The 26,875-nt window shown below is 41.7% G+C and overlaps 1 protein-coding gene across 1 annotated transcript in view; it reads left to right on the top strand.

Annotated features, from left to right (window-relative positions):
• LOC106604464 (ecto-NOX disulfide-thiol exchanger 2-like) overlaps window positions 1-26,875 on the top strand; it is a 229,744-nt gene that overhangs the window by 37,845 nt on the left and 165,024 nt on the right. Inside the window, exons 2-3 of the mRNA XM_014199103.3 lie at window positions 9,413-9,538; window positions 25,979-26,137. Of these exons, the coding sequence (XP_014054578.3) occupies window positions 9,427-9,538; window positions 25,979-26,137 (271 nt within the window). The 5' untranslated portion in view covers window positions 9,413-9,426. The remainder of the gene's footprint in view (window positions 1-9,412; window positions 9,539-25,978; window positions 26,138-26,875) is intronic.

The following is a 26,875-nucleotide window of genomic DNA, read 5'->3' as shown; positions in this document are numbered from 1 at the left end:
GTAGTGTATGGGGCTTTGGTGACAAAACGGATGGCACTGTGATAGACTGCATCCAGTTTGTTGAGTAGAGTTGGAGGCTATTTTATAGACGACATCACCGATGGGCTGGTCCATTTTTAGCCTAGTGTGTCTCTCGTGTTTTTTTTTTCTTCGCAAAATGATCATTATCTGACTAATAATGGGGTCATCAAGGGAAAAAATGGGCCTGGGGGGGGCAGTGTTACATCTACTGTTACAAATGAGAAGTGGGTGAAGTGGGTCCCCTTGACTAGATGCTTTAAGACTTGAGAATGTGCATCCATTGATTTGATTTTTAACTAATTTGAGTGAATTCAATTGAATGTTGAAATGGATCTCACACCAATCCCTGTCATATAATCGGTTGTTAAATTATATGAGACACCAGTAAAATGGTAAAACAGATGCTTTTAATCTTAAACACACATATTCAGTACTCCCCATGATGGCAGGTGATTATTTTTACTGGCTCAAATTTCCCAGGCAGCTATGTGTGTATGTGTGTGTGTGCGAGCATGTGTGTGCGTGTGTGTGTGCGAGCGTGTGTGTGCGAGCGTGTGTGCGTGTGTGTGCTAGTGTTGATCTTTCCACTGCTGTTTGCTATTCAGACACACTCCCTCTGCTCTGTGTGGATGTGATTGAGTGGAAGGGAGCTGAGGGGAGCCATGCCAGAGCTCTGCCCTCAAGGTCACTCTATGAAGCTCTAAATCCCAGGAGGCCAGTGCCCAGGGAGGGAGGGAGGGAGGGAGGCACTGTGGACATTTCCTCCACGACATCTTATCATTACAGGGCATGAGGGTAACCTTGACCTCGACCAGCACTTTAACTCTCTCTCAAAGCCTTCAGCCCTTAGATAACTATCAACCTGATAACATCAGAACTCCTAACTCAACCCAGGCCTCCTGTACTGAGCTCATCAGTATGGATGCATCGGGATCCTTTGAGAGACAATGGCTCTTTCATGGGATTTGAACACTGAGGATATGTCACCGAACACTGGGGATATGTCACCGAACACTGGGGATATGTCACCGAACACTGGGGATATGTCACCGAACACTGAGGATATGTCACCGAACACTGGGGATATGTCACCGAACACTGGGGATATGTCACCGAACACTGGGGATATGTCACCGAACACTGGGGATATGTCACCGAACACTGGGGATATGTCACCGAACACTGGGGATATGTCACCGAACACTGGTGATATGTCACCGAACACTGGGGATATGTCACCGAACACTGGTGATATGTCACCGAACACTGGGGATATGTCACTTGTTCTAAACTGACTTTTGTTGTTTTGTCCGCTTGCTGGCATCTCCACCTTGTTTGTTATGACTGGTCAGTGGGACTAGTTAGTTTGTTTTGGCTGGTCAATGGGACTAGTATTGTGGAAAATTACATAATTAGTCATGCTATCTTGTGTTTTACTGTTTAAAGTATTGTCTCTTGTTATATGCAAGTGTTTTTCTAACCTGATACAAACTTGTCTTTGTGGGACTTAGTCATAAGACTGGGTGTATAGCTAAGGTCCGCTTGGGTGCGGCCGCAGCATGTGACATCCCATGGGTTTACTATCTACAGAAAGTCACATGTATGGAAACTTGCAGAAAGGGGCACAATATAGTGTTTTACTGTTGTGAATACAGTTCGACGGTTGAGCCCTCAAGCTATCAACTGTGCTATTTTAAATCTGCACAGACAACGAATTACCTTTTACACACTATCTGCTGACTGCCACGTATACAGAAAGGGGTTGCATGTATTTTCTCTATAAAAGCATTGAACCGGCACTGTTCATTGAGCTTTTCAACTATGCGCTGTTGAGTGGATAGTTGAACCTCCATTTTTGAAAATCTTATAATAAAGTGTTATTTGAAAGAATCTATAGTCTCTCTTCGTTTTGATTATATATTCAACGACACTAGTTTGTTTTGACTGGTCAGTGGGGCTAGTTTGTTTTGTTTTGACTGGTAAGTGGGACTAGTTAGTTTGTTTTGACTGGTCAGTGTTCTGTTTGTTTTTGACCTGTTGTAAAACTGCCTCCACCTTATCTCATAACAGTTAGACTGTAACTATCTCATAACAGTTTGACTGTAACTGTCTCATAACAGTTAGACTGTAACTATCTCATAACAGTTAGACTGTAACTATCTCATAACAGTTAGACTGTAACTATCTCATAACAGTTAGACTGTAACTGACTCATAACAGTTAAAATGTAACTGTCCCATAACAGTAAGACTGTAACTGTATCATAACAAGTAGACTGTAACTATCAAATAACATTTAGACTTTAACTGTCTCATAACAGTTATACTGTAACTGTCTCATAACAGTTAGACTGTAACTATCTCATAACAGTTAGACTTTAACTGTCTCATAACAGTTATACTGTAACTATCTCATAACAGTTAGACTGTAACTATCTCATAACAGTTAGACTGTAACTATCTCATAACAGTTAGACTAACTATCTCATAACAGTTATACTGTAACTATCTCATAACAGTTAGACTAACTATCTCATAACAGTTATACTGTAACTATCTCATAACAGTTATACTGTAACTATCTCATATCAGTTAGTCTGTAACTAAACCGTATACTCTAAACTGCTATAAAGCCTATACCCCTCCTCACCATGCAATTAACATAGCCACCAGTTGTTGTTTCGGATCTACCAAGCAGGGTATAATAGGTTGACAAGCCTCTGAGCCTCATCTCTGACTGACTGTTTGGTCAGACACCCAGTAAAACAACCATCCCCTCTGTCAAAATAGTTACAGCACCTTAACACTCTGGAACCGCTAATCAGTGTGTAATTGGTTAACAGCCTTCTAAGGATTTTGTGAGAGACATTTACATTGGAACAACAGAGTAAGGTTTTAGCAGTCTTTGCCATGGCAACCCAGCGATGGGAGTGTAATGACAGCATCAGGGATGCAGGGAAAGAGGTAACATCATTAGTCCTTTACAATACCAGACAGAGATAACATCATTAGTCTTTTCTATAATACCAGAGGTAACATCATTAGTCTTTTCTATAATACCAGAGGTAACATCATTAGTCTTTTTATAATACCAGAGTTAACATCATTAGTCCTTTATTATACCAGACAGAGATAACATCATTAGTCTTTTTATAATACCAGAGGTAACAACATTAGTATTTGTATAATACCAGACAGAGGTAACATCATTAGTCTTTTTATAACAACAGAGGAAACATCATTACTCATTTATTATACCAGACAGAGTTAACATCATTACTCATTTATTATACCAGACAGAGGAAACATCATTAGTCCTTTATAATACCAGACAGAGGTAACATCATTACTCATTTATTATACCAGACAGAGGAAACATCATTAATCCTTTATTATACCAGACAGAGGTAACATCATTAGTCCTTTATTATACCAGACAGAGGTAACATCATTAGTCCTTTATTATACCAGACAGAGGTAACATCATTAGTCCTTTATTATACCAGACAGAGGTAACATCATTAATCCTTTATTATACCAGACAGAGGAAACATCATTAGTCCTTTATTATACCAGACAGAGGAAACATCATTAGTCCTTTATTATACCAGACAGAGGAAACATCATTAGTCCTTTATTATACCAGACAGAGTTAACATCATTAATCCTTTATTATACCAGACAGAGGAAACATCATTAGTCCTTTATTATACCAGACAGAGGAAACATCATTAGTCCTTTATTATACCAGACAGAGGAAACATCATTAGTCCTTTATTATACCAGAACGAGGTAACATCATTAGTCCTTTATTATACCAGACAGAGGTAACATCATTAGTCCTTTATTATACCAGACAGAGGTAACATCATTAGTCCTTTATTATACCAGACAGAGGAAACCTCATTAGTCCTTTATTATACCAGACAGAGGAAACATCATTATTCCTTTATTGTACCAGACAAACGTAACATCATTAGTCCTTTATTATACCAGACAGAGTTAACATCATTAATCCTTTATTATACCAGACAGAGGAAACGTCATTAGTCCTTTATTATACCAGACAGAGGTAACATCATTAGTCCTTTATTATACCAGACAAAGGTAACATCATTAGTCCTTTATTATACCAGACAAAGTTAACATCATTAATCCTTTATTATACCAGACAGAGGAAACCGCATTAGTCCTTATTATACCAGACAGAGTTAACATCATTAATCCTTTATTATACCAGACAGAGTTAACATCATTAATCCTTTATTATACCAGACAGAGGAAACGTCATTAGTCCTTTATTATACCAGACAGAGGTAACATCATTAGTCCTTTATTATACCAGACAGAGGAAACGTCATTAGTCCTTTATTATACCAGACAGAGGTAACATCATTAGTCCTTTATTATACCAGACAGAGGAAACCTCATTAGTCCTTTATTATACCAGACAGAGGTAACATCATTAGTCCTTTATTATACCAGACAGAGGAAACCTCATTAGTCCTTTATTATACCAGACAAAGTTAACATCATTAATCCTTTATTATACCAGACAGAGGAAACCTCATTAGTCCTTTATTGTACCAGACAAAGGTAACATCATTAATCCTTTATTATACCAGACAGAGGAAACCTCATTAGTCCTTTATTATACCAGACAGAGGAAACATCATTATTCCTTTATTGTACCAGACAAAGGTAACATCATTAGTCCTTTATTATACCAGACAGAGGTAACATCATTAGTCCTTTATTATACAGGACAGAGGTAACAACATTAGTCCTTTATTATACCAGACAGAGGTAACATCATTACTCATTTATTATACCAGACAGAGGAAACATCATTAGTCCTTTATTATACCAGACAGAGGTAACATCATTAGTCCTTTATTATACCAGACAGAGGTAACATCATTAGTCCTTTATTATACCAGACAGAGGAAACATCATTAGTCCTTTATTATACCAGACAGAGGAAACATCATTAGTCCTTTATTATACCAGAACGAGGTAACATCATTAGTCCTTTATTATACCAGACAGAGGTAACATCATTAGTCCTTTATTATACCAGACAGAGGTAACATCATTAGTCCTTTATTATACCAGACAGAGGAAACCTCATTAGTCCTTTATTATACCAGACAGAGGAAACATCATTATTCCTTTATTGTACCAGACAAACGTAACATCATTAGTCCTTTATTATACCAGACAGAGTTAACATCATTAATCCTTTATTATACCAGACAGAGGAAACGTCATTAGTCCTTTATTATACCAGACAGAGGTAACATCATTAGTCCTTTATTATACCAGACAAAGGTAACATCATTAGTCCTTTATTATACCAGACAAAGTTAACATCATTAATCCTTTATTATACCAGACAGAGGAAACCGCATTAGTCCTTATTATACCAGACAGAGTTAACATCATTAATCCTTTATTATACCAGACAGAGTTAACATCATTAATCCTTTATTATACCAGACAGAGGAAACGTCATTAGTCCTTTATTATACCAGACAGAGGTAACATCATTAGTCCTTTATTATACCAGACAGAGGAAACCTCATTAGTCCTTTATTATACCAGACAAAGTTAACATCATTAATCCTTTATTATACCAGACAGAGGAAACCTCATTAGTCCTTTATTGTACCAGACAAAGGTAACATCATTAATCCTTTATTATACCAGACAGAGGAAACCTCATTAGTCCTTTATTATACCAGACAGAGGAAACATCATTATTCCTTTATTGTACCAGACAAAGGTAACATCATTAGTCCTTTATTATACCAGACAGAGGTAACATCATTAGTCCTTTATTATACAGGACAGAGGTAACAACATTAGTCCTTTATTATACCAGACAGAGGTAACATCATTAGTCCTTTATTATACAGGACAGAGGTAACATCATTAGTCCTTTATTATATCAGACAGAGGTAACATCATTAGTCCTTTATTATACCAGACAGAGGTAACATCATTAGTCCTTTATTATACCAGACAGGTAACATCATTAGTCCTTTATTATACCAGACAGAGGTAACATCATTAGTCCTTTATTATACCAGACAGAGGTAACATCATTAGTCCTTTATTATACCAGACAGAGTTAACATCATTAATCCTTTATTATACCAGACAGAGGAAACGTCATTAGTCCTTTATTATACCAGACAGAGGTAACATCATTAGTCCTTTATTATACCAGACAAAGGTAACATCATTAGTCCTTTATTATACCAGACAAAGTTAACATCATTAATCCTTTATTATACCAGACAGAGGAAACCGCATTAGTCCTTTATTATACCAGACAGAGGTAACATCATTAGTCCTTTATTATACCAGACAGAGGTAACATCATTAGTCCTTTATTATACCAGACAGAGTTAACATCATTAATCCTTTATTATACCAGACAGAGGAAACGTCATTAGTCCTTTATTATACCAGACAGAGGTAACATCATTAGTCCTTTATTATACCAGACAGAGGTAACATCATTAGTCCTTTATTATACCAGACAGAGGTAACATCATTAGTCCTTTATTATACCAGACAGGTAACATCATTAGTACTTTATTATACCAGACAGAGGTAACATCATTAGTCCTTTATTATACCAGACAGAGGTAACATCATTAGTCCTTTATTATACCAGACAGAGTTAACATCATTAATCCTTTATTATACCAGACAGAGGAAACGTCATTAGTCCTTTATTATACCAGACAGAGGTAACATCATTAGTCCTTTATTATACCAGACAAAGGTAACATCATTAGTCCTTTATTATACCAGACAAAGGTAACATCATTAGTCCTTTATTATAACAGACAGGTAACATCATTAGTCCTTTATTATACCAGACAGAGGTAACATCATTAATCCTTTATTATACCAGACAGAGGTAACATCATTAGTCCTTTATTATACCAGACAGAGTTAACATCATTAATCCTTTATTATACCAGACAGAGGAAACGTCATTAGTCCTTTATTATACCAGACAAAGGTAACATCATTAATCCTTTATTATACCAGACAAAGGTAACATCATTAGTCCTTTATTATACCAGACAAAGTTAACATCATTAATCCTTTATTATACCAGACAGAGGAAACTGCATTAGTCCTTTATTATACCAGACAGAGGTAACATCATTAGTCCTTTATTATACCAGACAGAGGAAACCTCATTAGTCCTTTATTATACCAGACAAAGTTAACATCATTAATCCTTTATTATTACCAGACAGAGGAAACCTCATTAGTCCTTTATTGTACCAGACAAAGGTAACATCATTAATCCTTTATTATACCAGACAGAGGAAACCTCATTAGTCCTTTATTATACCAGACAGAGGAAACATCATTATTCCTTTATTGTACCAGACAAAGGTAACATCATTAGTCCTTTATTATACCAGACAGAGTTAACATCATTAATCCTTTATTATACCAGACAGAGGAAACGTCATTAGTCCTTTATTATACCAGACAGAGGTAACAACATTAGTCCTTTATTATACCAGACAGAGGAAACATCATTAGTCCTTTATTATACCAGACAGAGGAAACATCATTATTCCTTTATTATACCAGACAAAGTTAACATCATTAATCCTTTATTATACCAGACAGAGGTAACATCATTAGTCCTTTATTATACCAGACAGAGGTAACATCATTAGTCCTTTATTATACCAGACAGAGGTAACATCATTAGTCCTTTATTATACCAGACAGAGGTAACATCATTAGTCCTTTATTATACCAGACAGAGGTAACATCATTAGTCCTTTATTATACCAGACAGAGGAAACATCATTAGTCCTTTATTATATCAGACAGAGTTAACATCATTAGTCCTTTATTATACCAGACAGAGTTAACATCATTAGTCCTTTATTATACCAGACAGGTAACATCATTAGTCCTTTATTATAACAGACAGAGGTAACATCATTAGTCCTTTATTATACCAGACAGAGGTAACATCATTAGTCCTTTATTATACCAGACAAAGTTAACATCATTAATCCTTTATTATACCAGACAGAGGAAACCTCATTAGTCCTTTATTGTACCAGACAAAGGTAACATCATTAGTCCTTTATTATACCAGACAGAGGTAGCATCATTAGTCCTTTATTATACCAAACAGAGGTAACATCATTAGTCCTTTATTATACCAGACAGAGAAAATATCATTAGTCCTTTGTTATACCAGAGAGAGGTAACATCATTGTCCTTTATTATACCAGACAGAAGTACCATCATTAGTCATTTATTATACCAGACAGAGGAAACATCATTAGTCCTTTATTATACCAGACAGAGGTAACATCATTAGTCCTTTATTATACCAGACAGAGGAAACATCATTAGTCCTATATTATACCAGACCCTCAGCTACCTCGGACCAATCAGTCCGCTGCTCAAGTGGTTAGACAGGGCAGTCAGGGCGCAAGCCAGCATCAGTGTTAGCAGATGACAGTGACCTTTGAGGTATGTGAAGTGTTGTCCTCATCACCAACTGAATGTTTTGGCATCATGAGGCAGGAGAGAAGTTCAGTGCCACAGCCAGTCAACACACTTTACCATCTGTCAGAGGGACAGGTAAAAGAAATGAGAGACAGAAAGCCCATTTATAGTTGTGAAATGGTTTAGATGGGAGGAATAGGCTAGGGTTGAATGTGTGATGCGTTCTTGTTTACTTGGGGTCTTTTACTATAGGGATCTGAATGTGTTACACTTGGCAGAAAACCAGACTGCTTGCCCTGGGGTTGTGTCTGAATTATGTGTGTCTGTAATATTAGGCCAGCGATATTTTTTTTCAAGTTTTGAATGCCCGACTGCTTTAGAAATGGCCTTTTGCTTAGTACCAAAGCTAGTAATCTTCTTTTCGTGAGCTTTATTCCCTTAAATTGACTGTGACAGAGAAACATAAACTAGCCCTGCTCTTTTACTGGAGTTGTATTGTGTAGATTCTATCTGAGGAGTGTGTTGTGGTAGTACTGTTGTTCATTCTGAGAGTTTGTAGTGTCGGCCAGGGAAGAGAAGCAGCATCATCAGGAGGCCTTCTCTTAATAGAAGTCAGAGGATGTTCAGCCAAGAGGGGAATGAATGCTAATAACCTCTGAATAGAATGTAAAAGGCTCTGTCACTGGACAGATGACCTCTCAAAAAAAAGTTTCAAATACCTTACTGTGTTATAGAAGCTTTTAAATAGAAAATTAGAGACAATCGAACAAATCATTTGAGACCATATCTGATTGTACCGTATTCTGACTGACTCTCTCTCTCTCTATCTTTCTCACTGTCTCTCTCTCTCTCTCTCTTTTTCACTGTCTCTCTCTTTGCAGAAGGGATTCGTAACATGTCCATGGACTCCAACCCGATGCCCATGTCAGAACCCAACGCCTGGGCCACCGCCATAAACAACCTTGGCATGGCTCCCATGAACATGACGGGACAGCCCCTTCTGTCAGGTATGGGTCATTTAATCCTAACCATACCTCTACTGTAGCAACTGTTTAACAAACAAAGATTTCAAGACTAAACGTTGTTTAAGTAGCAGCCTACAAGAAGGAAAAACTCCAGGTAAAAATACATCCTAACATGACTTTGAAAGTGTTCTGATAAAAATATTGAATAAATATTTAATAATTTTTATATGATGCTTACCCAGACACTTGTCTAAATTGATGGGTCATGTGAAAGAAATGTTATAACCTCCCACTGGGAGAAAAAGGTCCATATCAGCGGATATCTTTACAAGATACGTTTTTGATATTCTAGAGAATACAGACCATTTCCAATGCATATTTGGAGTTTTGTGGTTTTGCTGACAAAAATCCTGACAAATTCTGAATCTGGATGTGCATTTTAGACATACAGTACCAGTCAAAAGTTTGGACACACCTACTCATTCAAGGATTTTTCTTTATTTTCACTATTTTCTACATTGTAGAATAATAGTGAAGACATCAAAACTATGACATAACACATTGTTCGGGCGACGTTTGGCGGTCGACGTCACCGGCTTTCTAGCCATCGCCTCTCCATTTTTCATTTATCCATTTGTTTTGTCTTGTTCCCTGCACACCTGGTTTTCATTCCCCAATCACACTACATGTATTTATTCCTCTGTTCCCCCTCATGTCTTTGTGTGTAATTTTTTGTGTTACGTGTCAATTTTGACGCGCTAGAACGGTGTTAGTTTGTTCCGTGTTTTATTCACGAGGTATGTGAACATAATTATTGTGACTGTTTGCGCGGGTTGCACTTGGCGTCCGTCTGTTGGTTTCTCCTGCCTAAATAAAGTGTGTGCCTGTTCACAACTCTCTGCTCTCCTGCACCTGACTCTGCACACCATTGACAGAATTACACACCCACCATGGAGTCAGCAGGAGCAGGTACCCCAGTCAGAGGAGTCGAGGAGCGCGTCCAGGAACACTCAGAAATGCTGCATCATCTCGGTACCATGATGGATCGCGTTGTCCAGACCATGGACCACTGGGAGAGACAGGAAGTCCCTCCAGCACCTCGACCAGCGCAACCGGGGTTACCTCTACTCGTCCCGTCCGGATCCAGTTCCAGTGGGATGCATCTCTCCCTTCCCCGGGAGTATGATGGGACGGCAGCACAGTGCCAGGGGTTCCTCTTACAACTGGACCTATACCTGGCCACCGTTCACCCAGCTCCCTCGGGAAGGGAGAGAGTGTCCGCCCTAGTCTCATGCCTCTCGGGGAGAGCTCTGGAGTGGGCACACTCCCTTTAAGAGTGTGCTCCTAATATCAGCTCGTTACCTGTATAAAAGACACCTGTGAGCCAGAAATCTTTCTGATTGAGAGGGGGTCAAATACCTATTTCCCTCATTAAAATGCAAATCATTTTATAAAATTTTTTCTAGATTTTTTGTTGTTGTTATTATGTCTCTCACTGTTCAAATAAATCTATGATTAAAAGTATAGACTAATCATTTCTTTGTCAGTGGGCAAACGTACAAAATCAGCAGGGGATCAAATACTTTTTTCCCTCACTGTACATCCGGGACAGTGCGTCTGCCTTAGCGTTCTGGGAACCTGGTCGGTAGGATAGGGTGAACACAAAACGGGTAAAAAAAACATGGCCCACCTTGCCTGGCGAGGGTTCAGTCTCCTCGCCGCCCGGATGTACTCCAGATTGCGGTGGTCAGTCCAGATGAGAAAAGGGTGTCTCGCCCCCTCAAGGCAATGTCGCCACGCCTTCAGAGCCTTGACGACAGCCAACAGCTCCCGGTCCCCCACATCATAGATTTGCTATGGCGTACCCGAGCGCTGAGAGAGCACGGCTCCTATCCCAGCCTCGGACGCGTCCACCTCCACTATGAACGCCAAAGAAGGATGCAGATGAACCAGCATGGGAGCCGAGGTAAACAGAGCCCTCAGATGTCCAAAAGCCCTGTCCGCCTCAGCCGACTACTGCAGTTGCACCGGTTCCCCCGTCAGCAGTGAGGTAATGGGAGCCGCTACCTGACCAAAGCCCCGGATAAACCTCCGGTAGTAGTTGGCAAACCCTAAGAACCGCTGCACATTCTTTACCGTGGTGGGAATTGGCCAATTACGTACGGCTGAAATGCGGTCACTCTCCATCTCCACCCCTGACGTGGAAATGCGGTACCCTAGGAAGGAGACGGACTGTTGGAAGAACAGACATTTCTCAGCCTTGACGTACAGGTCATGCTTCTACAGTCGACCAAGCACCCTGTGCACCAGGGACACATGCTCGGCGCGTGTAGCGGAGTATATCAGATTGTTGTCGATATTCACCACTACACCCTGCCTGTGCAGGTCCCGGAAAATCTCATTAACCTCTTACATCTAGACGTTCCGCTAGCGGAACACCTGCTCCAATATCCAATGATAGGCATGGCGCGAATTACAAATTCCTCAAAAATACAAAAACTTCAATTTTTCAAACATATGACTATTTCACAGCATTTTAAAGACAAGACTCTCCTTTATCTAACCACACTGTCCGATTTCAAAAAGGCTTTACAGCGAAAGCAAAACATTAGATTATGTCAGCAGAGTACCCAGCCAGAAATAATCAGACACCCATTTTTCAAGCTAGCATATAATGTCACATAAATCCAAACCACAGCTAAATGCAGCACTAACCTTTGATGATCTTCATCAGATGACACCCCTAGGACATTATGTTATACAATACATGCATGTTTTGTTCAATCAAGTTCATATTTATATCAAAAACCAGCTTTTTACATTAGCATGTGACGTTCAGAACTAGCATACCCCCCGCAAACTTCCGGTGAATTTACTAAATTACTCACGATAAACGTTCACAAAAAACATAACAATTATTTTAAGAATTATAGATACAGAACTCCTCTATGCACTCGCTATGTCCGATTTTAAAATAGCTTTTCGGTGAAAGCACATTTTGCAATATTCTCAGTAGATAGCCCGGCATCACAGGGCTAGCTATTTAGACACCCAGCAAGTTTAGCACTCACAAAAGTCAGATTTACTATAAGAAAAATGTTATTACCTTTGCTGTTCTTCGTCAGAATGCACTCCCAGGACTTCTACTTCAATAACAAATGTTGGTTTGGTCCCAAATAATCCATTGTTATATCCAAATAGCGGCGTTTTGTTCGTGCGTTCAAGACACTATCCGAATGGTAAAGAAGGGTGACGAGCACGACGCATTTCGTGACAAAAAAATTCTAAATATTCCATTACCGTACTTCGAAGCATGTCAACCGCTGTTTAAAATCAATTTTTATGCCATTTTTCTCGTAAAAAAGCGATAATATTCCGACCGGGAATCTGCGTTTCGGTAAAAAGACGAAAGAAAATAAAGCATGGGGTCGACTCGTGCACGCGCCTAAGCCCATTGTCCTCTGATCGGCCACTGATCGGCTACTTACCAAAGGCGATGTGTTTCAGCCAGAGGCTGCCTCGATATCATTCAGCTTTTTCCCGGGTTCTGAGAGCCTATGGGAGCCGTAGGAAGTGTCACGTTACAGCAAAGATCCTCAGTCTTCAATAAAAAGAGCCAAGATGAGCAAGAACTTGTCAGACAGGTCACTTCCTGTATGGAATCTTCTCAGGTTTTTGCTTGCCATATGAGTTCTGTTATACTCACAGACACCATTCAAACAGTTTTAGAAACTTTAGGGTGTTTTCTATCCAAAGCCAATAATTATATGCATATTCTAGTTTCTGGGCAGGAGTAATAATCAGATAAAATCGGGTACGTTTTTTATCCGGCCGTGAAAATACTGCCCCCTAGCCATAACAGGTTAAACAACACAATGTAACTCCAAGTCAATCACACTTCTGTGAAATCAAACTGTCCACTTAGGAAGCAACACTGATTGACAATACATTTCACATGCTGTTGTGCAAATGGAATAGACAACAGGTGGAAATTATAGGCAATTAGCAAGAGACCCCCAATAAAGGAGTGGTTCTGCAGGTGGGGACCACAGACCACTTCTCAGTTGTGTCTGCTCAAACGGTCAGAAACAGACTCCACGAGGGTGGTATGAGGGCCCGACGTCCACAGGTGGGGGTTGTGCTTACAGCCCAACACCGTGCAGGACGTTTGGCATTTGCCAGAGAACACCAAGATTGGCAAATTCGCCACTGGCGCCCTGTGCTCTTCACAGATGAAAGCAGGTTCACACTGAGCACGTGACAGACGTGATAGAGTCTGGAGACGCCGTGGAGAACGTTCTGCTGCCTGCAACATCCTCCAGCATGACCGGTTTGGCGGTGGGTCAGTCATGGTGTGGGGTGGCATTTCTTTGGGGGAAACCCCAGCACTCTGAATAGAAGTGTGTCACAAAACAAACAATACCTCACAATGATGGGGTGTAAAGAACTGAACTAAATAGTGTGTGATAAACATACAGGTGTGTGAACAGGTGATCAGAATTCAGGTGATTGGGATCTGGAGAGTGAGCTGCGTTCAGGGGATCTAGGTGTTTGAGAGTGTGAGCTGGAAAGTGGGCTGGAAAGTGAGCTGCGTTCAGGGGATCTACGTGTTTGAAAGTGTGAGTTGGAAGCAGACGTTACAGATGCATTTTATGCATATTCTATAATGATAGGCTATTCAATTGGCTACATCTGTTGGTACACACTTTTATTGAGGAAATTATGACGTCATTTACATTTTATTTGTGCTCCATCACCTTAAACAGTACACTATACCACTGGTCAAGATCGTGTCTGGTGGGGATAGATAGAATCAGCATGCACACGACATGCGGACGCTCGCGCGGAACCCTAACCTTACAGAACATCTACTGTAGTTATCTGTCTGTGTCATTTAACCGAGGAAAGAGGGCCGCAGCCCATTGCAGCCCTAATTCAAACATCCCCACATTCCCATATTCCCACTGAAGCCCTGTACTTTGTCTGGAGCAATCTTGACTCTGATTTGATTTCTTCCATGGTTAACCAGTCCAGCGAAGGTCAGTTATGTTAGATGGTAATGAGGGTAAACATTACGATGACATGTGGTGTTTTAGGTGATTTGGTGTCTGTACGTTGACAAGAGCTACAGTTCCCATTTGAGGTAATGTCTGTTTGTGTGGCTGCAGTAGAGACTAGGGGGAGTGCCTGGAGTGTTTGTGTCTGTGGGGCTGCAGTAGAGACTAGGGGGAGTGTCTGGAGTGTTTGTGTCTGTGTGGCTGCAGTAGAGACTAGGGGGAGTGTCTGGATTGTTTGTGTCTGTGTGGCTGCAGTAGAGACTAGGGAGAGTGTCTGGAGTGTTTGTGTGGCTGCAGTAGAGGCTAGGGGGAGTGTCTGGAGTGTTTGTGTGGCTACTGTAGAGACTAGGGGGAGTGTCTGTGTGGCTACAGTAGAGACTAGGGGGAGTGTCTGTGTGGCTACAGTAGAGACTAGGGGGAGTGTCTGAAGTGTTTGTGTTTGTGTCTGTGTCTGCAGTATCCAGTGGATGTTTCTGACTCTGTAGCTGCAGACTGGTTGCTGGATTCTGTGCATCCTGCGGCTCTGCTCACATTTGCCTACGTCGGCCATTTTCTTTGTCTCTATTAAAATGAACATCCAGCGCTGAGTCAGCCAGATGGACGTATGACTCTATTATCAGTCTGAGGACTTGAGATCCACACAGCTCAGTACCAGACAGACAGTTGGCAGGGTGGCAGGAGCTTTGAAACCCTTAGCTAATCCTATTTTGTGACACTCATACACAACTCAAATAGTATTTAAATTTGTCGTTAACACCATTTATACTGAACCTCTTGGCTCTATCGTCGGGGAGGGGTTGCCCATAGTCATGTATCATCATCATATGTCACACAGTCAGGTGAACCACAGACACATCATTGGACTGTAGCTGTCACTCCACCATGTCGCCATCTTGGTTCTACCATAGGCTGTTTGCCCAGTGGCAGAGCCCACAGATATGTCATCATCATGAGTCACTTAGAAAGGTGAAATTACAGTGGCAGAGCCCACAGATATGTCATCATCATGAGTCACTTAGAAAGGTGAAATTACAGTGGCAGAGCCAACAGATATGTTATCATGAGTCACTCAGTCAGGTGAAATTACAGTGGCAGAGCCAACAGATATGTTATCATGAGTCACTCAGTCAGGTGAAATTACAGTGGCAGAGCCAACAGATATGTTATCATAAGTCACTCTGTCAGGGGAAATTACAGTGGCAGAGCCAACAGATATGTTATCATGAGTCACTCAGTCAGGGGAAATTACAGTGGCAGAGCCAACAGATATGTTATCATGAGTCACTCAGTCAGGTGAAATTACAGTGGCAGAGCCAACAGATATGTTATCATGAGTCACTCAGTCAGGTGAAATTACAGTGGCAGAGCCAACAGATATGTTATCATGAGTCACCCAGTCAGGTGAAATTACAGTGGCAGAGCCAACAGATATGTTATCATGAGTCACCCAGTCAGGTGAAATTACAGTGGCAGAGCCAACAGATATGTTATCATGAGTCACTCAGTCAGGGGAAATTAACTGCAAAAGACTTGAGAAGAATTAAACATCAAGCTACCATTCCCCATTATCCTCCAGTGCCACCATATTCCAGAACTGCAACCTACCTGGAGTGTCCAGAAGTACAAGGTGTCAAGTGCTCAGAAACATGGCCAAGGTCAAGAAGACTGAAACACGACCACCACTGAATACGATTCACAAGTTGAAGCGTCAAGATTGGGCAAAGAAATACCTGAAGAAAGATTTTTCTAAGGTTTTATGGACAGATGACATGAGAGTGACTCTTGATGGACCAGATGGACATGCCTGTGGCTGGATCAGTAATGGACACAGGGCACCACTTCGAGTCAGGCGCCAGGAAGGTGGAGGAGGGGTACTGGTATGGGCTGCTATCATTAAGGATGAGGTAGTTGGACCTTTTTGGGTTGAAGATGAACTACTGCCAGTTTCTTCAAGCAGTAGTACAGGAAGAAGTCCTCAGCATTCAAGAAGGCCATGATCTTTATGCAGGACAATACTCCATCACATGCATCCAAGTACTATACTGCTTGGCTAGCCAGCCAGGGCCTCAAAGATGCCCGAATAATGACCTGGCCCCCTTCCTCACCAGACTTGGGCCCTTCTCAAACATGAGATTTACAGTGAGGGAAGACAATACATCTCTTTGAACAGCATTTGGGAGGCTGTGGATGCCGTTTCAGCGAAAGTTGATCGTGAACAGATCAAGAAACTGACAGACTCCGTGGATGGAAGGCTCATGGCAGTTATTGAAAAGAAGGGTGGCTATATTGGTCACTGAATATTTTTGAAAGGCCGAAAATGTTATTTAATTGTCATTTTGTGTTACTTATTTGTTACACTTACTCAAAAAAAATTTAGTAAACAAGTGAGTTGGGAGAAATCATTTTTGTAATTTGGTTGCCTAATAATTCTGCACACTATGAGTTGCCTAATAATTGTGCACACATATATTCCCCTGAGAAAGACAAAACTCACTTTTCCTTTGTTAAACATTCAGGTTTGAGGTTCAATAACATTTTGGATTGACTGAGAGCATTGTGTTTGTTCAACAACAAAATTAATCCTGAGGAATGCAATTTGCCTAATAATTGTGCACACAGTGTAATAGACTGTAAAAACAACAGGATATCAGCTCCAAGTGATTTTAATTTATGAAATCTGTTCCCAAGTATTCCCACACTTAATAGAGAGACACGTGATCGTATACAAATGTGAGCAAGTTTTGATTTTAGTCAATCTGGGCTTCTTGCAGTCAATTTGCAGTATACAAATAATTTGTAATTATGCTTACATTTTAGTAATTTATTAGACGCTCTTATCCAGAGCTACTTACTTTAGCAACTAAGGTTAAGTGCCTTGCTCAAGGGCACATCCCACCCTCCCTCTACCCAGCCCTCCCACACTCCCCTTTACCCAGCCCTCCCTCCTCCTAGCCCTCCCACCCTCCCTTTACCTATCCCTCCCTCCCTCTACCCAGCCCTCCCTCCCCCCAGCCCTCCCACCCCGTCCTCCACCCAGCCCTCTTTCCACCTAGCACCCACTCTGCTGGGGGGACGTTTACCCTGGAAAACAGAGGGAGGGGAGGAAGGGAAGAGGAGAGGAGGAAAGAGAGGGAGGATGGATGTGATGTGGTGACAGCCAGGAGGTATCTACAGTGAAATGCCAAATGTTTTATTCCTGGCTGGACATTTTATTGATAGGCAGCATGAAATGTAATTACCTTCAACAAACCTCTGGGAAGCTGATTGGTTAACATGGAGATACAGGGCTGTTGGATGTGTGTGTGTGTGTGTGTGTGGTGTGTGTGTGTGTGTGTGTGTGTGTGTGTGCGTCCGTGCGCGCTTCTCTGAGTGTGTGTGTGTATCGCATGCTTGCGTGTGTTTGTGCATCCGTGCGTGGGGTGGGTGTGTCTGTGTGTTTGGGTGACTCTTCATATCTCTGGGACTGCAGGCAGAGGCTGTGTGACGATCTATCATGTGACTGGAGAAAGAGAGAGAGAGAGAGAGATGAAGAGGGAGAGAAAGAGATGGAGCCAGTGGGAGAGGGAAGAGGGAGAGATAGGGGGACTGAGAGACCTTGTGTGGCTGGAGAGAAGACAGTTCTCCACTGATGTTTCTGTTCAGGAGTCTCCTGCTCTGTCTCTGTCTCTAGACAGTTTTACCTCTGTCTGGAAGAGGCCTGTTTCACACTGAAGATGATGTGTGTTTATCTTAAAATCCCTGAGAAGAAACAGAGTGTAAATAATCTCTGTTATCATGCATCGCTCGACTTCACACCTCCTATGCCCACTGGCTCTGAATGGAAACGTGTGCACACACACACACACACACACACACACACACATACACACACAGACACACACACACACAGACACACACACATACAGACACACACACACACAGACACACACACACACACACACACAAACACACATAGACTGGAAGGAGAAAGATAAATTCAGCAGTGAAGTGGAAACAGGCTGGTCTTGATCAAACCAGATCTTCTTTTCTTGATGTGCACCCGGAGCCTGGTTTGGCTCCTATCGTCTGTCATGTTCATGAATAAATATGGTGCAGAAATCTTTTATTTACCAAGAGTGAAAATTATTCTCTGTGCTCATAATGTGTGTGGCAGCCAGGAGTGTTTTACATAATTCATCAGCAGTGTGCTCATTTCCTCAGTTCAGGGTAGTGGCAGTTATGAATCAGCTCATCTGCCGCATAGGGGCCAATGACAGAGCTCTGCCGTGGGCCTCTCTCTCCAACCAGAGCTCTGCCGTGGGCCTCTCTTCCCAACCCAGGGCTGAACGCCACTATTACCCTGTCTGATGCCCACCAAAGAGCTCCCTAGTGGGCCTCTCACCCAGCCCTGAGACAAGAGCTGAACCCCACTATTACCCTATCTGAGGCCCACCAGAGAGCTCTGTGGTGTGCCTCTCACCCAGCCCTGAGACCTGAGCTGAACCACACTATTACCCTGTCTGAGGCCCATCAGAGAGCTCCATGGTGGGTCTCTCACCCAGTCCTGAGACCAGAGCTGAACCCCACTATTATCCTGTCTGAGGCCCATCAGAGAGCTCTGTGGTGGGCCTCGACCCAGCCCTGAGACCAGAGCTGAATCCTACTATGACCCTGTCTGAGGCCCATCAGAGAGCTCTGTGGTGGGCCTCTCACCCAGCACTGAGACCAGAGCTGCCACTTAGACTGGCATTCAGTACATTCAGTAGACACTGTGTCCGCTATACCTCCCTCCCTCCTCTATCTCTCCTCCTGCCATCATTTCACCTCTCCTCTGCCTCGCTGGGCAGGAGTCATCATCACCCAGGCAACAGGGTCCCTCTTATCACTTTCGACATGAATACCAGAAATGAGGTCATTAACAGGCAGGTAGGTGGGCAGACGCATGTGTGTGTGAGTGCACCCAGCTGTAGTCTACATCAAAACCTGTGAAATCTCCTGTGTTTCCTGGTCCTCTCTCTCTCTCTCTCTCTCTCTCTCTCTCTCTCTCTCTCTCTCTCTCTCTCTCTCTCTCTCTCTCTCTCTCTCTCTCTCTCTCTCTCTCTCTCTCTCTCTCTCTCTCTCTGACTACAGCCAGGAAGATCAAAGGTCAGCCAATCAGTAGCAGAGAGGAGAGTCAGTAGAAGCTTATGAAGCTCCACTTTAAACATGTAGGATGTTTGTTTGTTCCTTTCAAATCAAATCAAATGTTATTTGTCACATGCGCTGAACAGGTAGAGAGAACAGTCTATGACTTGGGTGACTGGAGTCTTTGACAATTTTTTGGGCCTTCCTCTGACACTGCCTAGTATATAGGTCCTGGATGTTAGGAAGCTTGGCCCCAGGGATATACTGGGCCGTACGCACTACCCTCTGTAGTGCCTTATGGTCAGATGCTGAGCAGTTGCCATACCAGGCGGTAATGCAACCGGTCAGGATGCTCTCGATGGTGCAGCTGTAGATCTTTTTGAGGTTCTGGGGACCCATTTCAAATCTTTTCAGTCTCCCGAGGGGGAAAAGGTGTTGTCGTGCCCTCTTCACAACTGTCTTGGACCACGATAGTTTGTTGGTGATGTTGACACATTTTCTTTTTACATTTTTACATTTTAGTCTTTTAGCAGATGCTCTTATCTAGAGCGACTTACAGTAGTGAATGCATACATTTCATAATTTTTTTCCCCCGTACTGGTCCCCCATGGGAATCGAACCTACATTTCATAAAATTTTTCTCCATACTGGTCCCCCATGGGAATCGAACCCACAACCCTGGCGTTGCAAACACCATGCTCTACCAACTGAGCCACTCGGAACCACCAAGGAACTTGAATTTCTCGACCCGCTCCACTTCAGTCCCATCAATGTTAATAGGGGCCTCTCCGGCCCTCCTTTTCCTATAGTCCACAATCAGCTCCTTTGTCTTGCTCACATTGAGAAAGAGGTTATTGTCCTGGCACCGCAATGCAAGGTCTCTGATCTCCCTATAGGCTGTCTCATCGTTGACGGTGATCAGGCCTACCACTGTTGTGTCATCAGCAAACTTAATGATGGTGTTGGAGTCGTGCTTGGACACGCAGTCGTGGGTAAACAGGGAGTACAGGAGGGGACTAAGCACGCACCCCTGAGGGGCCCCAGTGTTGAGGATCAGCGTGGCAGATGTGTTGTTGCCTACCCTTACCACCTTACCACCTGAGAGCGTGATCACACAGTTGTCCGGAACAGCTGGTGCTCTCATGCATGCTTCAGTGTTTCTTGCCTCAAAGTGAGCATAAAAGACATTTAGGTTGTCTGGCAGGCTCGCGTCACTGCGCAGGTCCTGGCTGGCTTTCCCTTTGTAGTCCGTAATAGATTTCAAGCTCTGCCATATCTGACGAGCGTCAGAGCCGGTGTAGTACGATTCAATCTTAGTCCTGTATTGACACTTTGCCTGTTTGATGGTTTGTCTGAGGGCATAGCAGGATGTCTTATAAGTGTCCGGATTAGTGTTCCGCTCCTTGAAAACGGAAACTCTAGCCTTTAGCTCGATGCGGATGTTGCCTGTAATCCATGGGTTCTGGTTGGGAAATGTACGTACGGTCACTGTGGGGACGACATCGTCAATGCACTTATTGAAACTTCTTATGGGCAGGTGGGACGGTAGCGTCCCACCTGGCCAACATCCGGTGAAAATGCAGAGCTCGAAATTCAAACTACAGAATTATAAATATTTAACTTTCATAAAATCACAAGTGTAATACATCAAAATAAAGCTTAACTTCTTGTTAATCCAGCCGCTGTGTCAGATTTCAAAAAGGCTTTATGGCGAAAGTACACCATGTGATTATCTGAGGACAGCGCCCCGCATACAAAAGCATGAAAAACATATTTCAACCAGGCAGGTGCGCCACGAAAGTCAGAAATAGCGATATAATAAATGCCTTACCTTTGATGATCTTCTTCTGTTGGCACTCCAAAAGGTCCCAGATACATCACAAATGGTCCTTTTGTTCGATAATGTACTTCTTTATATCCATAAAAAACTCAGTTTAGCTGGCGCACTTCAGTCAATAATCCACCCAGTTTCCCTCCATCAAAATGCATACAAAATGAATCCCAAACGTTACTAATAAACTTTTCCAAACAAGTCAAACAACATTTATAATCAAACCTTAGGTACCCTAATACGTAAATAAACGATCAAATTTAAGACGGAGAATCGTTATTGTCTTTACCAGAGAAAAATACCAAAGAACGCGCTCTCTTCCACACGCTTGGAAACACAACAGCCAATATGGGAGCCACCTATAAAAACAAAATTTCTGGCTCATTTTTCCATTTTTGGTTGCACATGTGACATGCTGGTAGAAATTAGGTAAAGCAGATTTAAGTTTCCCTGCATTAAAGTCCCCGGCCATTAGGAGCGCCGCTTCTGGATGAGAATTTTCTTGTTTGCTTATGGCCTTATACAGCTCATTGAGTGCGGTCTTAGTGCCAGCATCGGTTTGTGGTGGTAAATAGACGGCTACGAATAATATAGATGTGACCTCTCTTGGTAGATAGTGTGGTCTACAGTTTATCATGAGGTATTCTACCTCAGGCGAGGAATACCTTGTGACTTCTTTAACCTCTATGGGCTAGGTGGGACGCAAGCGTCCCACCCGTGGTGCACTCCATCAACAGCAGGTGCATTTCAAGAGCGGCAAATTTGAATCCAAATAAATGTCAAAATTCAAATTTTTCAAACATACAACTATTTTACACCCTTTGAAAGATAAACATCTCCTTAATCTAACCACGTTTTACGATTTCAAAAAGGTTTTATGGCGAAAGCATAAATTTAGAGTATGTTAGGACAGTACATTTACAAGAGTTGTGTGTAATGTTTTGTCAATTCAAAGACAGGGTCACCAAAACCATAAAACCAGCTAAAATGATGCACTAACCTTTTACAATCTCCATCAGATTACACTCCTAGGACATTATGTTAGACAATGCATGCATTTTTAGTTCTATCAAGTTCATATTTATATCCAAAAACAGCGTTTTACTATGGCATTGATGTTGAGGAAATCGTTTCCCTCCAATAACCGGCAGTCAAGTCAGCGTCACAAATTAAATAATTAAAATTAGAAAACATTGGTAAAATATTATATTGTCATTTAAAGAATTATAGATTTACATCTCTTGAACGCAATCAACTTGCCAGATTTAAAAATAACCTTACTGGGAAATCACACTTTGCAATAATCTGAGCACTGCGCCCAGAAAAATACGCATTGCGATACAGACTAGCCGTCATGTTGGGGAGATCTAAAATCGAAAATACTATGTAAATAATCCATTACCTTTGATTCTCTTCATCAGATGTCACTTCCAGGTATCACAGGTCCATAACGAATGTAGTTTTGTTCAAAAAAGCTCATCATTTATGTCCAAAAATCTCCGTCTTGTTAGCACATGATCTAAGCCCGCCGGACTTCACTTCATGAACGAGGGGAAAAAATATATTTACGTTCGTTCAAACATGTCAAACGTTGTATAGCATAAATCATTAGGGCCTTTTTTAACCAGAACATGAATAATATTCAAGGTGGACGAATGCATTCTCTTTTATAACCTATTGGAACGAGGGTACCCAACATGAACTCGCGCGCCAGGTGTCTAATGGGCCATCACCGTTCCATGGCTCTTGTTCGGTCAGATCTCCCTCCAGAAGACTCAAAACACTTTGTAAAGACTGGTGACATCTAGTGGAAGCAATAGGAAGTGCCAAAATATTCCTCAGCCCCTGTGTTTTTCAATGGCATAGGTTTAAAGGTAATACAACACATCAGGTATCCACTTCCTGTCCGAAAATGTCTCAGGGTTTTGCCTGCCAAATGAGTTCTGTTATACTCACAGACACCATTCAAACAGTTTTAGAAACTTTAGAGTGTTTTCTATCCATATATAATAAGTATATGCATATTCTAGTTACTGGGTAGGATTAGTAACCAGATTAAATCGGGTACATTTTTTTATCCAGCCGTGCAAATACTGCCCCCTAGCCCTAACAGGTTAATATTAGACATCGCGCACCAGCAGTTTTTGACAAATAACGTAGCTCTCTGTCCTGCCAAAAAACGGAGAAGCCAGCCAGCTCTATATAATCCGTGTCGTCATTCAGCCAAGTGTCGGTGAAACATAAGATATTACAGTTTTTAACCTCTATGGGCTAGGCGGGACGTAATCGTCCCACCTACGTAACAGCCAGTGTAATCCAGTGGCGCGATTTTCAAATACCTTAAAAATCCTATTACTTCAATTTCTCAAACATATGACTATTTTACAGCTATTTAAAGACAAGACTCTCGTTAACCTCTTACATCTAGACGTTTCTGCTAGCGGAACACCTGCTCCAATATCCAATGATAGGCGTGGGGCGAATTACAAATTCCTCAAAAATACAAAAACTTCAACTTTTCAAACATATGACTATTTCACAGCATTTTAAAGACAAGACTCTCCTTTATCTAACCACAGTGTCCGATTTCAAAAAGGCTTTACAGCGAAAGCAAAACATTAGATTATGTCAGCAGAGTACCAAGCCAGAAATAATCAGACACCCATTTTTCAAGCTAGCATATAATGTCACAAAAACCCAGAAGACAGCTAAATGCAGCACTAACCTTTGATGATCTTCATCAGATGACACACCTAGGACATTATGTTATACAATACATGCATGTTTTGTTCAATCAAGTTCATATTTATATAAAAAAACAGCTTTTTACATTAGCATGTGACGTTCAGAACTAGCATACCCCCCGCAAACTTCCGGGGAATTTACTAACAATTTACTAAATTACTCATGATAAACGTTCACAAAAAGCATAACAATTATTTTAAGAATTATAGATACAGAACTCCTCTATGCACTCGATATGTCCGATTTTAAAATAGCTTTTTGGTGAAAGCACATTTTGCAATATTCTAAGTACATAGCCCAGCCATCACGGGCTAGCTATTTAGACACCCGGCAAGTTTAGCCTTCACCAAAATCAGATTTACTATAACAAAAATGTTATTACCTTTGTTGTCTTCGTCAGAATGCACTCCCAGGACTTCTACTTCAAAAACAAATGTTGGTTTGGTCCCAAATAATCCATCGTAATATCCAAATAGCGGCGTTTTGTTCGTGCGTTCCAGAAACTATCCGAAATGGTAAATCAGGGTCGCGCGCATGGCGCAATTCGTGACAAAAAAATTCTAAATATTCCATTACCGTACTTCGGACCATGTCAACCGCTGTTTAAAATCAATTTTTATGCAATTTATCTCGTAAAAAAGCGATAATATTCCGACCGGGAATCTCCTTTTCGGTAAACAGAGGAAAAAACACAAAGACGGGGGCGGCCAGTGCACGCGCCTAATCCCACAGTCCCTTGATCGGCCACTTGAGAAAGGCGATAATGTGTTTCAGCCTGGGGCTGGAATGACAACATTCAGGTTTTTCCCGGGCTCTGAGAGCCTATTGGAGCCGTGGGAAGTGTCACGTTACCGCAGAGATCCTTTGTAATGGAATGAGATGTCAAAGAAAGACAATAAATGGTCAGACAGGCCACTTCCTGTAAAGGAATCTCTCAGGTTTTGACCTGCCATTTGAGTTCTGTTATACTCACAGACACTATTCAAACAGTTTTAGAAACTTTGGAGTGTTTTCTATCCAAAGCCAATAATTATATGCATATTCTAGTTACTGGGCAGGAGTAGTAACCAGATTAAATCGGGTACGTTTTTTATCCAGCCGTGTCAATACTGCCCCCTAGCCCTAACAGGTTAATGTCCCGTTGGTAGGATATTAATCGTGGACCAGATTGTCCAGTTTGTTTTCCAATGATTGCACGTTGGCCAATAATACAGAGGGTAGTGGTGGTTTACTCACTCGCCAACGAATTCTCACAAGGCACCCTGACATCCGCCCCCTATCTTTCCGTCTTTATTTCAAACGAATGACAGGGATGGGGGCCTGGTCTCCGGGAAGCAGTATATCCTTTGCTTCAGACTCATTAAAGAAAAAATCTTTGTCATGTTCGAGGTGAGTAATCACTGTTCTGATGTACAGAAGCTCTTTTCAGTAATAAGAGACGGTAGCAGCAACATTATGTACTAAATAAGTTACAAAAAATGTGAAAAAACAAACAACATAGCAAAGTTGGTTAGGAGCCAGTAAAACGGTAGCCATCCCCTCTTTTGCCATTGTCCATTCATCAGAGCATGTATTCAGTTATTTAAAGACTGGTTGTGTGTCACCATTGTTGACAGAAACCTCAGCAAAGTGTTCATGGAGAAACACACAATGTCAAATGAAACATGAAAATGGCAACATGTGCTGAACTGGTGTGAGTGGAAATGTTGTTTTTATATGTGTGTGTTGTTGTGTGCTTTCATCTAGATTTCGACCAGGGCCTTGGCATGATGACAGGCATCGCTCCCATGAACCCCATGATGCCCGGGCTCGGCATGGTGCCCCCACCCCTCCTCCCCTTTGATCTGCCCATTGTCAAGGAAATCATTCACTGCAAGAGCTGCACCCTCTTCCCCCCCAACCCCAGTAAGTCTATTTACCTCTTACCCAGGAAGTCTATTTAACTCTTACCCCAGGAAGTCTATTTACCTCTACTATACCAGGAATATACCTGCTTAACCACTAAGCCGTTATATCCATTCTCTATGAGATCACTTACCCAGGAAGTACAACAACCTTACTGTTGCATTTAACACATTCTTAAGGCAGGAACCCACCAATAGCATTTGCTGATATGATCAGAGTACCGGCTGTAATTTGTGAACCGAGTGCAAAACAATTTGACATGTAGAATAGTGATTTTTTTTTGGTCAGTTAGACGTCCATGGTCTCTAAAACACAGTTGCGCCGAACAAACAGCTGACAACGGCAGATCAACATTTGGTGTGGTCCTATACTCTAAACATTTTATCTGACATGAAAAATATGACTGCACCCTTCCCCCGTCTACCTTCAATCAAATGTATTTATAAAGTGATGTACAGAAACCCAGCCTAAAACCCCAAATAGCCAGCAATGCAGATGTAGAAGCACAGTGGCTAGGAAAAACTCCCTAGAAAGGCCGGAACCTAGGAAGAAGCCTAGAGAGGAAGCAGGCTCTGAGGGGTGGCCAGTCCTCTTCTGGCTGTGCCGGGTGGAGATTATAAAAGAACATGGCCAAGATGTTCAAACGTTCATAGATGACCACCATGGTCAGATAATAATAATCACAGTGGTTGTAGAGGGTGCAACAGGTCAGCATCTCAGGAGTAAATGTCAGTTGGC

Source organism: Salmo salar, chromosome 05 (assembly GCF_965601325.2).
Source record: "Salmo salar chromosome 05, fSalSal1, whole genome shotgun sequence".
In the NCBI taxonomy this organism is placed as follows: Eukaryota; Metazoa; Chordata; class Actinopteri; order Salmoniformes; family Salmonidae; genus Salmo; species Salmo salar.
This window is presented reverse-complemented; position numbering and strand designations above follow the sequence as displayed.